Source organism: Orcinus orca, chromosome 13 (assembly GCF_937001465.1).
Source record: "Orcinus orca chromosome 13, mOrcOrc1.1, whole genome shotgun sequence".
NCBI lineage: Eukaryota > Metazoa > Chordata > Mammalia > Artiodactyla > Delphinidae > Orcinus > Orcinus orca.
This window is the reverse complement of record NC_064571.1, coordinates 60,940,798-60,954,569: the sequence shown is the minus strand read 5'-3', so window position 1 is coordinate 60,954,569 and position 13,772 is coordinate 60,940,798. Positions and strand designations below refer to the sequence as shown.

Genomic DNA, 13,772 nt, shown 5'->3' with positions numbered 1-13,772 from the left:
AGCAATTCCTTGATCCACCTTGTCTTCAGACAAGGCAAAGATTAATGTGCTTCAGACTAGACTGGATCTAAGCTAACATTCTTTCGAGAATGTTGGTGGCTCTTGTCCTTTGAAAAACCGAAGGGTAATTGAAAAATGTTGAGAAAGTTTCGAGCAAGTTTGCGTCAGTACCACATTAGTCAAGAGACCAAGGCAAAAGTAAAACAAGAATAGATGTGGGGATGTGGCAACACCTGCTACTGAAAGCACTGACAAAATGTTGAAAGCTCTTCATGAGACACAGGTATTCTGATGTGTCAAAATATTCTAAATGCTTGAACTCTCTACAAGAATTCCCTGTGTAGTTTTTTTTTTTTTTTTTTTTGCGGTATGCGGGCCTCTCACTGTTGTGGCCTCTCCCATTGCGGAGCACAGGCTCTGGACACGCAGGCTCAACGGCCATGGCTCACGGGCCCAGCCGCTCCGCGGCATGTGGGATCTTCCCGGACCTGGGCACAAACCCGTGTCCCCTGCATCGGCAGGCGGACTCTCAACCACTGCGCCACCAGGGAAGCCCTGTAGTTATCTTTTTAAATTAATTTTTATTGAAGTATGGTTGCTTTACAATGTTGTGTTAGCTTCCACTGCACAGCAAAATGAATCAGCCATACACATAACAGATATCCCCTCCCTTTTGGACTTCCCTCCCGTTTAGGTTACTGCAGTGCACTAGGTGAGTTCCCTGTGCTATACAGCATGTTCCCATCAGTTGTCCATTTTATACATAGTATCAATAATGTATATGTGTCAGTCCCAGTCTCCCAATTCCTCCCACCCCACCCCTCTCCCCCTTGGTATCCATACATTTGTTCTCTACGTCTGCGTCTCTATTTCTGCTTTGCAACTAAGATCATCTATACCATTTTTCTAGATTCCACATATGTGCATTATTATACAATATTTGCTTTTCTCTTTCTGACTTACTTCACTCTCTATGACACTCTCCAAGTCCATCCACGTCTCTGCAAATGACCCAATTACATTCCTTTTTATGGCTGAGTAATATTCCATTGTATATATGTACCACATCTTCTTTATCCATTCCTCTGTCAATGGGCATTTAGGTTGCTTCCATGTCCTGGCTATTGTAAATAATGCTGCTATGAACACTGGAGTGCATATCCTTTTTTTTGAATTATGGTTTTCTCTGGGTATATGCCCAGTAGTGGGATTGCTGGGTCATATGGTAGTTCTACTTTTAGTTTTTTAAGGAACCTCCATACGGTTTTCCATAAGGGCTGTATCAATTTACATTCTTCCCTGTGTAGTTATTTTTTATTTCCAACTTCTAACGCTCTAATGACATTACTCTTTCTGGTGGACACACATTGTTTTTGCCTGATCAGCATCCATTTTCTCTTTGGGAATAGCATTCAGATTTTTCCTTGGGGAATTACCTTCCCCCTCCCACCCCCGGACCTTCCTAGTCCATTTTGTTGGGTCAGCCTGACTTCACCCTACCAAGCAGCAGGTAATTGGTTCAGAAGAGCACATGACCGAGTGAGATTCAGTACTGGGACTTTTATTGATATTATTGGGAATGTGAAGTTTGATTTATTTTAAGATTGCTATCATAGGATAATATAAGCCTGGGGATGCTAGAAATCATATATAGAAAAAGCAGTCCTGGAAATAGGGCCAATGCCGTGGAAACAGAACCAAGAGGAAGAGAAATACCAAGTCCTACTGACATAGTTTTAACCCAGATCCAGCCATACCTGAACATGCCTGAACATCTCTAGACTTTTCGCCATCTTTAGCCAATAAATTCCCTTTTTTGCCTAAGCCAGGCTTGAGGTGGTTTATACCTTGAGAAATAAAAGAGTTTTGACTCTTGAAGGTATTGCTGTCACAAAAGCTACCTAGAAGTGGCTGTCTAGTCTGTATAAAAGCAAAGAATGTGCTCAGGCTAGCTGTGGCTCCAGAATTCATATAAATAGGTGCTACAGTCAAGCCAGAGGTAATGGATGAGGGACTTGTTCTAAAGCTGCTTTACGTAATTTTGCTTAAACATCTATTATTCATATCAAAGAATGAGGAGAAGAAAATACCTCACCCTCCAGGCCAGTCGCTTGGCACCACAACTGACTCAAGCTAAGAAAAGATCAATCAATAAGGTTGCCAGAGCTCTGTGAAGGTCTAATCCATATCTGCCTTTCAGTGTTTACCAGAAGCATTTTGATATAATGGAAAGTGCTCTGGGTTCAGATCCTAGCTGTACAACTTACCAAGCTAAATGACCCTGGACTAATGGCTCAAATTCTGGGAGATCTAGTTTGTTTTACAAATTTTTGTATTTGATATAAATGATATATCTGCACCCTTCTGCCAGTGATTTATTTCTCCCTTAACATCATAAATATGAAATTCATGCTTGAGGTCCTGTGGAGCCCTAGTGCATTCGTTTTCCTGTTATGTTATATTCCATTACATAGATCTACCACAATATATTTTTTAAAATATTTATTTATTTATTTATTTATTTTGGCTGTGTCAGGTCTTAGTTGCAGCTCGGGTCTTTTGTTGCAGCGTGCGGGCTCTCAGTTGTGGTGCGCGGGCTTCTCTCTAGTTGTGGCTTGCAGGCTCCAGAGCACGTGGGCTCAGTAGTTGCGGCGAGTGAGGGCTTAGCTGCCCTGGGGCATGTGGGATCATAGTTCCCTGACCAGGGATCGAACCAGCGTCCCCTGCATTGCAAGACCTATTCTTAACCACTGGACCACCAGGGAAGTCCCCTACCACAATATTTTTACTCACTTTTCAATTGATGGACCTTAGGTTGTTTCCAAATTTTTATTCTTTTTTTTTTTAACCAAATTTTCATTCTTATGCATACTACTGCCATAAATATTGTTGTTGTTGTTTTTGCGGTACGCCAGCCTCTCACTGTTGTGGCCTCTCCTGTTGTGGAGCACAGGCTCTGGACACACAGGCTCAGCAGCCATGGTTCACGGGCCTAGCTGCTCCGCGGCATGTGGGATCTTCCCAGACCGGGGCACGAACCCGTGTCCCCTGCATCGGCAGGCGGACTCTCAACCACTGCGCCACCAGGGAAACCCTGCCATAAATATTCTTATGCCTATATGCAAAAGATCATCTACGGTATATTCCAAGGAATATAATTGCTTGGTTATGGACCATTGCTGAGTTATATGTACTTTGACTTTACTAGATATTGACAAGCTGTCCTCCAGAGTTTTATCACTTGAGACTTTCACCAGCTTTGTAAAAGAGATGCTTCACATCCTTTCTAGCACCCAAACATTCACTAAACAAATATTTTTTTAGTCATCTACTAATCTGTTCTAGGTACTGGGATGCAGCAGTGAAATTTCCAGCTCTCTTGGAGCTTCATTTTCTTGGCAGGAGACATAATAACAAATAAAAAATGAATATATAATAGGTCCAGAGGTGACGAGTGCCTAGTTTCCAGAGTCTTTGGGTGCCAAGGACTAGTTCTTCTCCTTGGGTCCTTCTTTACCTATAGTAAGTGAATACAATGCCCTCTTGAACCCAATGTGACCTAATTCCAGAAACTGATTTTTTAAAACTTGCAATTACCATAAAATTAGAAGATGAATATTTTACATTAGTGTGATGTTTTAGTATTCAGTTAGTGCTTTGGAATCCATGTTCTCAGTTGACCACAATTCTAGGCAGCATACAAGGAAGTGGTTAAATGCTCCTATCTCTGTAGTCAAGGAGCCCGGGGTCAAATCTTGGTTTCCTGACCCATGTGATTTTGAACAAGTTACTTAATCTCTCTGAGTCTCAATTTCTGTATAAGGTAATAGTGTCTGACTCATAGGGGTGCTTATCACGGTGCTCAGTAAATTTTTAGTACTTAATATTTACTAGTGATCAATTAACAATTGGATGGGTCAAACATGTGATATTATTGCCATTTCATAGATGAGGAAACTGAGGTCCAAAGTGGTTGAACAAATTGCCCAGACAGTAAGTTCTGTTGCCTCATGAACCTGGGTTTTCTGGCACCAGAACCAATTCTCCACTAGAAAATTGTATATATAAATGTATGATGTATTTGTTGAATAATTATTTATTGAGCATCTAAAATTGCCTGTCACTGTTCTTGGTGCTAGGGAATTCTAAAATATTCCCAATATGGCTGATCATCTTCGGGCAAGCCTGAAATTATAGCTATCTTGAGGCCAGTCCCAGTACTTTGTTTCATCTAGCATTGACTATGAATTGAATTTTGAAGATTTTACTGAAGTTTTTATGGAGGATAGAGATGAACATTATATCACTTTAGACTGTAAACATCTTGAAGGCAAAGATCATGTTTTACCTACCAGTGTACAACCAGCACTTAGCACAGTGCCTGGCATATACTTATTGACTATTTGATAAATGAACATGTCATACAGCAAAACTTATCTATCTTCCTCAGCAACTTCTCACCTGTCCCCATAATACCTTCCCCAGCAGCTCCTTCAAAACTGTTGATGAAATGGAGATGAATTGAACTGTGAAGAATCCTACCTCTCATGAACTTGATTGCATTCTCCCAAGTCTGCCTGGCTTCCAGATACAAGTAGTTTTCATCTGAAACCAAATATAGTGTTGTTTGGGTTATAAAACATATATGTAAAAAAACTGAGTCAGGGAGCCAATAGTTGAATAAACAATAACAACAACAAAATGTATTCATGGAAAGATCAGGGATGATCTAAGACAGTGCATACCGAGCACCTGATAAAGAGAACTGACAGTAAACATCACTGGAGTTCTGAGCAAAGAGAAAGGAAACAGGAGGATGGTAATGTATCAACCTGACTGAAGAGAATCTATTCTAGGTCTCTTTTTTGACAAACTGTGAGGTATTGTGAGTTGGTTTTATTATTATAGCTCAGAGAGTTTACTATTATTACATCTCAGAGAGTTTGCTCTGCATAGCAGGCTGTCAATAGCTTAAGGTTTTGGAGACATCTTTATGGGCTTAGGGTCTAATGGGTCCTAGGAACAGCCCACCTGCAGTTTCTGTGTAGAAAGAGGAGGTGGGGCCCAGGGAGCAAGGGCCTTGATTCCTCATTCCTGAGTCTCCTAGCATTCAGCTTTGGGGACTAACCTCCAGCTGAGAAGAAAAACAGACCTTATTCTTGACCTGTCCACCCTGATACCTCACTCTCTGGTTGAAAGAAAAGGTATCCACTTTAAGTAACTCCTCTTTGACTTAAATGTCACAGTTCCCACTCCCTTTGCCTCATAACCTTACCCTCAGCCCCTATCCCCCACATAAAAGTAAATACCCCCTAAATTTGACAATGCTTCATTCTCATCATTCTCAAGATTACTACCTTGCTTTTAACCCAATCCAACGTTTGGGATGGAGAATATTTCCTTAGATTTCAGCTTCTTCTCCTCCTCCTTCTTCCTCTCCTTTTTTTTTTTTTGCGGTACGTGGGCCTCTCACTGTTGTGGCCTCTCCCGTCGCGGAGCACAGGCTCCGGACGCGCAGGCTCAGCGGCCATGGCTCACAGGCCCAGCCGCTATGCGGCATGTGGGATCCTCCCGGACCGGGGCACGAACCCACGTCCCCAGCATCGGCAGGCGGACTCTCAACCACTGCGCCACCAGGGAAGCCCCTTCTTCTCCTTTTTAAGTGCACAGATATTCCTTTAAATTAGCACTGTGAGATTAAGAACATAAGATATTTTGGTAAGAAAAATCAAGATTTGTGCCTGACACCTGACTTAGCACAAAGTAGTCCTATTGGGGACAATATGTTAAACCCTTCAAAGCTAAAGGAAAATGAAATCAAGAAGTGTAGCTCTTAGAGAGACATCATGGTATGTTTCATTTTCCAACAAGCCAAGCTACAAGACACCCACTGGTGACACTTGGCTTTGGCCATCCAGATGCATCTATTTATTTCTGTGACAACATGAGCTTGGCAGAACATTGAGAACTGGTGGCCGAGAAAAGAAAATTCGGTCTTCCTGCTCACAGAAGAGATTCTAAGACATCCTTGCTAATACAGCATTGCAGAAAGGGCTTGTGTATGAATCAGCATACACATAAATGTTAAGTGGGCTGATGAGGGTGGCAGAGTTTATGAGAATTTCTGATGAAGCAGCACCAGGAGTGCCTACCCGTTATTGTATGAGTGCAGTGCAGTCTATAATTTGACTTGTTTGGGTCTTTTTGTTATTATATGTTATGCTTCACTGAAGCTTGCTGCAAGCTCTCTTTTTCCTTTGCTATCAGAATTCCCCTGATTCATGAATGAGAATTGAGGCTTTGTGGCAAGAATGTTAAGTATTCCTTCAAACTACACAGACAGGGCTGAGAGACTGTTATGTTTTATTAGCATCTGATTCCAGGAATGGGATGCCAATTCTCCTAATTTCCTAGTCATAGACGCATTTTGGCGTTCACCACAGTCTAGTTGGATCCCCTCTGAAGTATCTAGGAATCAAATCAAAAGCAGTGTCAAGCAAAGTTGAGTTGAGTATACAGATGGTCAAGTAAAACATGTCGTCAGGCTTCCAGAATCCTCCCCCTTCCTAGGCCCAGTACTATCTGGACAGATTTAGCAAAGAAATAACCCAGGCCCCTGTATTTTATCTGACAATCCTATTAAGGCTTTTGGTAGCTCTATCTTAGTCTTCTGCCATCAGAGGGAAAAAAAATCTGAGATTAGCCATCAAAAGCTGGAGCAATATTGCTCAAAGTCTGGTCGCAGATAAACTGCATAAGAATAACCTGAGGAACCTGTGAAAAAAGCAGATTCCTGAGTTTCACCCTAGACTCACAGAATCCATAATTCCAGGTATGGGCCTGGGGATATGCATTTTAAAAAATCTCTGTAGATAATTCTGAGGCACATCAAAGCATAACTATTATTTATGACCTCTGTGTCTTTTCCCTTCTAGCAGTGCATACTTAAAGCCTTTTGTTGTTGTTGTTGTTGGCCACGCCCCACAGCATGCAGGATCTTAGTTCCCTGACCAGGGATCAAACCCACATCCCCTGCATTGGAAGCGCAGAGTCTTAGCCACTGGACTGCCAGGGAAGTCCCACTTAAAGCCTTTTTCTGCTTATGGAAAGCAGATAATAAAAGTACAGTATATGACATTAATAAATATTTATCCTTAATCCCTTCTTAAAGGAACTTTGGATTTCAGGAACAAGAAGGGGTATATACCCAAGGTCCTTTCCCGGTTCCCCGAAGAAAAGAAAGTCAGAGATTGCCTCCATATAAACTAGGCCCTAATCGCCTACACATGACCCTGTCCAGGGTGTTGGCAGTGGCTCCAGCAGAAACATGTTTAGAGTTGTTTGTGCGGGACAAACAGAATGCATCTTCAGTCAGTGTGCAGAGAAACCTGCAATTATTTACCCCTTCTTTAAATTACCGCCATACTTCTTTCCAGTCTGGATCAAAGAGTTAACTTAAAAACCAAAATTTCCCCCAACTTTTCCTTCCCTCACTATTCCTAATTCTGATCTCTTCATTAATCAGCGTTTTATCTGAAAGGTAGCCACCATTAATGAGCAGATCATTGCATATTGAGAACCTCGTGTCAGAGAAGGCAACAGAACCCTGCAGATTCAGGATTTGGGTTTAGAAAGACTACAGGCCCCAACATGCAATTTCACCTTCCAAAGACTACCATTCCCAACATGCAATGCAGTCAGCGTTAGTAAAGGAAAGGAACTAGCTGGAAATTGCCAGCCTGGCTGGAAACTTTGCCTGCGTGCCACCCTCAGGCAAAGGAATGATTTAGAAAGCTCCCAGAGGATATTTTTTGCAGGAGCGGTCACTCCCTAAATCCAGGCAAGAAAAGGGAGGAGTCTGAGCCGTGTCCCGCCCCTTCTCCAGTAAATTTCTGCCGTTCCAGGTTTGGCGGCGGGAGTTCGAAGGTCCTGGAGAAGCTGCACACCCCTGGCTTTCCCCATGGTTTCGGTGACCAGAGCCGTTTTTGGAGACCTGCCCTTGGGGGCAGGGACGGTGGAGAAGTTCCAGCTGCAGTCAGACCAGCTGAAAGTAGACATCATCTCCTGGGGCTGCACCATCACGGCCCTGGAGGTTAAAGACAGGCAGGGCAGAGCCTCAGACTTGGTGCTCGGCTTTGCTGAGTTGGAAGGTGGGTTGAATTCCGCCCCGGGCTGCGAACGGGCCCCAGTTCCACCTGGCACACTGCCCCACACAGCCTGCCCGGGATGCAGGGATGCAGGGATGCAGGGGAAGTACGGAGCTTGTGACCATCAGGAGTACTTGGATCCGGCTAACTCACTGTGTTGCCATCCAGTGTTTGGAAAAAGACAAAATGAATAGAAACTGACGTAGGACTGGGCCTCTGGTTATACATTCAGGCTTTCTCTTATTTAAAAAGTCAGTTGAGGGTAAGATAAACTCCAGCAACACTGGAGCGATCTTTGAGCTGCCGGATCTTTGTAAGGGGGGGAGGGGAAAGTGCAGGCCAGAGCGGGTGTTGCCCCCTGCTCTTCCTCCTGCCCTTTCTGAAGAAGGAAAATGATCAAAGACGTGCGTCTTCTACTTCCTTTCTCCTTGATCAGATTCTCTTTGAGGTCTGGTTGTTTCAGAAATGCTCCATAAGGTAAGCTTAGTGGGTGCAGAAGCTTATCCGCTTTGGTCTGTGATCACCCCCTGGCTGATCAATAACTATGTGCTGAAAGAATGAGGAAGACCAACTTACTGTCGAGAAACGAGTCTCCTTATAGCTAGGGTGGACTTTGTTCTGTGGGAATCCGTAGACAATTAAGAACATGTATTAATTCCTGCATTCAAACACTGTTGATCCAACTGTCTCATTCAATGAGACAGGTCCCCATCATCATGCAGCTTGCAGCGTAGATGTGGAGATAGACCTTAGCCAAATATTTGCGTAAATAAATAACTCCCAGTGCAGTTTGATTGGGGCAAAAGAAAATGTACATAGTGCTTGCTATCTCTTGGCACACCCGAGTAGCTAGACAGAAAATGAGGTTGAAATAAAGTTAGCAGAGGGCAACTGCTTGAGAACTAATTCTCTCTGCTCAGTGGTAGGGGCATGGACAAAATCTGTTAAGAGGGGCTTCCCTGGTGGCGCAGTGGTTGAGAGTCCAACTGCCGATGCAGGGGACACGAGTTCGTGCCCCGGTCCGGGAAGATCCCACATGCCGCGGAGCGGCTGGGCCCATGAGCCATGGCCGCTGAGCCTGCGCGTCCGGAGCCTGTGCTCCACAACGGGAGAAATCTGTTAAGAGGAGGCTTGAGGTTTTCCTTTAGGTGTCTGTTTTTCTGTCTGTTTGGTTCTTTAGATATGTAACATAGCTCATTGTTGGAGATCAAGAAACCTGAGAGTATTGGTTTTCCCTTAGGAGGATAAAACTGGCTCATTTCCTTAGCGAAATGTATTATAAAAATATTTCTGAGGATCCTATTCCTTGCCCTCTGGTTGGTTGTCTTTAGCTCCTTTGGAGCCTCCACAGCTTGGCTCGGAGAAGGAGGTAGGTAACCTTCAGCAGAATTTCTTCGGTGATTTCAGCGAGTCTATTATAGGAGACTCACTGGTAGGAAGGTGCAGGGGCTGGGGGAAATCAGCTCCTCTTACCCTTGCTCTCCACGCCCCCTTCTACTTCTGGGGGTGGTGTTCCTATCTTCTGTCTTCAGAGTCAGAAAGCAAGAGAGTTGACAAGTGACAAAAGAGGATTCTTTAGAATCACTTTTGCTGAGTCACCTCTCTCTGTTAGTAGCATAACCATTTGCTAGGCTGAACCAGAATCACAAAGAGATAACTTGACTGGTGCAAAATTGCCCAGTGGAGTCCAAGGAGAATTGGACAGATGACCTAGAATTTCAGAGCCAGTAAAGCACTGGAGTTGATAAGCAGTGAGCATCTGCTTTAATCACCCCATTTCCATCTCTTCTTTCTCACCATTCGGGAGGTAACTACCCTCCCCCTCCCCTCCTCCCACTCATACACACACTCACTTCTTACTAATTTTAGTTCTCATATAAGAGTCACATGGACCTTAAAGCACAAGGCATCTTTGTGGAATTCATATGAAACGTGTGCCATGATGATGTGGCACCTGGGAAGCACCAGTTTCTTAGCAGGCATAGAAGTGCCTATTTTGTGAGGGCAATAATGCAGTCGTCTCTGTGAGTCTATGAATCTTGTGGGAGTCTAGATGGAAGAAAGTATTATCCCCAAATGTTCTTAAAAGGGAGAAAAAAAATAGACCCCCCCTCAGATTACAATGGTCTAGCTTGTATTGACTATTGTTCCCCATGTTATTAACATCTCTTGAGAAAGTTAAATAGCATTCTCTTATCAGGCTGTGTCACAGGCACCACAAAATGCCAGGTCGAATCAAAGCATCTAAAGTATTCTAGGTGCTGGGAATTCCCTGGTGGTCCAGTGGTTAGGACTCCAAGCTTCCACTGCAGGGAGCACAGGTTCCATCCCTGGTCGTGGAACTAAGATCCGGCAAGCCGCGTAGTAGCGTGGCCAAAAGAAAAAAAAAAAAAGTAAAATATTCTAGGTGCTAGATCAAGATAGACATTTTCAATCCTATGCTATAATTTAGATAATTTAATTACTTATTTAAAAAGGAGAGCAAGCTATTTTCAAAAGATAAAGAAGCATTTAGAATGTCAAGTGAGGCTTTCTGATATGTTTAGCCATCTTCGAGGTTGAACTTCATATATGTCATTACAGGAAGCATAACTGCCTCAATCAGAATAGTGTGAAATGGCGGTCTGCTACTATTTTGATCAATTCTAGTGTATTAAAACCCATGTTAAGAAATTGGCGACAGAGGATGTCTTTAAGAAGGGACTCTGGGTAGCTGGGGTACAGAGACAGGAAGGAGGCTAGATTTTCGCTGTACATTTTAGAACGTCTGAGTATGTAAGTATTATATAAACAAACTGAGGCAAATAATTTAAAGCAATAAGATGTGACAGAGTGAGTAAAGGGTTAGCTTCACATTACCATGTTCCAAAAATGTTTTGAGCCAAGGTGAAGAGCTAAGCATGGATAATTCCATGAGACATGGTCCTTTTGTAATTGCCAGGTTAGATGTGAACTACCTCTAATTTCCCAGATAGATTTTATAAACTACTTGGCTGATGGCCATGACTGGAGGTCAGAATAGTTCAAATTCTCCCTCGGAAAATGAGATCTTTCTTCTGTAGAATTCTAAAGAGGTAAATCATATGATCTTGAGTTATAGGCTAGAAAAATCAGTAATGCCTCCTGTGAAGTATTTTTTCTGCCATTTTTTGTATTAAAAATATTTTTTAATGTTTTTCATCTGCAGGTCCCACCTGCAGTCATTATGACTTCTTTCAAAACCCGTGATGAGGATATTTGCTTATAAGCCAGAGGTGTAAATAACCTACCCATGCAATCAATGCTATTCTTCCCCCGTCATCTTCCGCCCAGTTGCCACCAACACCCAGCTATTACTGCCATGAGAGCCATTATGGAAAGCTTAGAAAAAAATAAACTTAGTGCTCTTAGAACACCTGCGTTTATAAGAGGGGGTGGGAGGAAAAGAGACCAGTTTAGAGGTTGCAGTTTAATATTACAGATGCCCAAGAATGTCCTTGTAGGAGCTTTGAGGATTCCTAGTTTAAAATCTCTGCTTTGTTCCTTAAAGCTATGAGACCTTGGGCAAGTTATTTAACCTCTCTAGATCTGTTTCCTCACTTGAACCAAATGGATTAAAATGCTATTGGCTGTGATCATGTCTGACTATAGTGAACAATTAATCATTTTAATCTCCTCTCCTTCCTTTGCCCCCAAATATCTTCCCTCTTACTCCTTGAACTTTTTTATTTCACTTTGTTAACTGTGCACAAAATGGCATGGAGATTCCTCTGGGACAACCAGCAGCCATCTAAAAATATATAAAATATTTGGGATGCTAAAAGTGCTTGTCAATTAAACTAGTGTTTATTTTCCTTAGAAAGCCGAAAGAAAGTCTCTCAGGTGTGGAGTTTTTGACTGAGACTCCTGAGTGATTTTATTTGAGATTTGGGGCACTCGTGCTAAAGTTTGGGCTGTCTGAGGTGGGTGTCATAGCTGGGATCCTTGGGATGTTTGAGGAGTGGACAGGGCCATACCCCATGGTTAAGCATTTATTAATATATTCTGGCCAGTCCCTTGCCCAGAAAAAGGGACAAACTTTTTGTCTACCCTTTATCCTACATCAGCAACTGACGACTGAATCAGCATTCCTGTCGACCTAGAAACTTTGCCCTTTTTCATGGAAAACAGTATTTTCTGCATTTCAAAAACAAGCTTTTTAGTCCTAATCAGAATTTGGGGACTATCACGTTTTGTAATTCTGACTTGATTTAAAAGCTTAGTAACATGTGAAAATAGTATAAAATCCATGTGTTCTGAAGAGTTTCTCAGAGACAGTTGAGAGCAGTGGTTTCTGCTGTCCTTGTGGTTTAATCCTTAAAAACTCTTCATCTAAACCAAGGGCTTCTTACCTCCACTGGCTTATTAATTGTTGCCAGAAAGTGGTTCCTTCCTAGGGAATTCTTGCAAGCCCATGAGGCAGCAGCCTTGCTGTTGAATTCGTCCTTTTCTCTGATGCCAAGCATGGGGCTGGCAGAGAGTAGGGGCTTGGCGTACGCTTGTTGAATGGATCAATGTAGGAGTCAAAAAGAGATAGAGCCAAACAATTTTTGAACAAAAATTCTGCTTTTCTTCACATTTTTGAGCTCCTGATTAGCAAATGAAATTATATGTCATCAGGGAAATGCAAATGAAAACAACATTGAGACCTATTATTATTATTAGTTAGTTTTTTTTTTTTTTGGCCGTGCTGCGCGGCTTGTGGGATCTTAGTTCCTTGACCAGGAATGGAACACGCCCTCAGCAGGAAAAGAGTGGAGTCCTAACCACTGGACCACCAGGGAAGTTCTGGAGACTCCTTTTTGTTATTCAGTGTAAGGGGTTTTAAAGCTACAGCTTCAGAGAAGAAGGTGGGGAGAGAGGTGGAAGCTGGTGGAGACTCAGCCTTGCCTGTGCTGAGAGATGGTGGTAAGGTCAATTAACCAGAAAGCCTTGTGCTCTCCAAATAATGTGATGCTTAAGAACATGTACTCAGGAGCCAGACTGCCTGGGTTTAAACCCTGATTCTGCCACTAACTAGCTGTGTGTTTTGGGCCAAGTTACTTAACCTTCTGTCGTCAATTTCCATGCCTGTAAAATGAGAGTAATGATACTGCCTACTTTATAGCAGTATTCTGAGGATGAAATGATTTAAATGTAGAGCACTTAGAAAGTGGCTGAGACTTAGGAAGCGGTCAGTAACCGTTAGCTCTTGTGAGAGTCTATGGGCAGGACCCTGAGGACCTGCAGATTGGCAAGGAAGTGAACCAGGGAAGACCTGGAAGAGAGTGATTAATGTTTCACTTATGCCCAACCAGTTGAGTAATGGGAACGTGTGACCTATAACTGGCCCAGTAGGTTCAGGGCCCATATCCTGAGAGCCCCTCCAGCCATGGTAAAAAGAGTTCATGCACTTGAATCACATACTCTTCTGACCCACAGTAGGTGTGATGGATACAGAGTACCACATGAAGGGGGGATGGAGTTCCAAGGACAACTGAGTGAAAAATAGAGCAGAAAGTAATCGTAGCAATAATACAAAAAAATGAACTACCTCCAAACCTTAATCCTGCCATGATGATCTAAACTAAAAGATTATAGCATAGAGGAGCTTAAAGACAAGGAAGT

The 13,772-nt window shown here is 42.8% G+C and overlaps 1 protein-coding gene across 6 annotated transcripts in view; it reads left to right on the top strand.

Annotated features, from left to right (window-relative positions):
- Positions 1-13,772, top strand: part of GALM (galactose mutarotase) — a 77,090-nt gene that overhangs the window by 10,169 nt on the left and 53,149 nt on the right. For 4 of the 6 annotated variants that reach the window (XM_049696465.1, XM_049696464.1, XM_033419251.2 and 1 more), the window contains one exon: positions 7,905-8,150. In XM_049696465.1, the coding sequence (XP_049552422.1) occupies positions 7,961-8,150 (190 nt within the window). In that variant the 5' untranslated portion in view covers positions 7,905-7,960. Of the gene's footprint in view, positions 1-7,750; positions 8,151-13,772 lie in introns of those variants that run through there. The other 2 variants (XM_004265038.3, XM_033419249.2) reach the window with 2 other exon arrangements.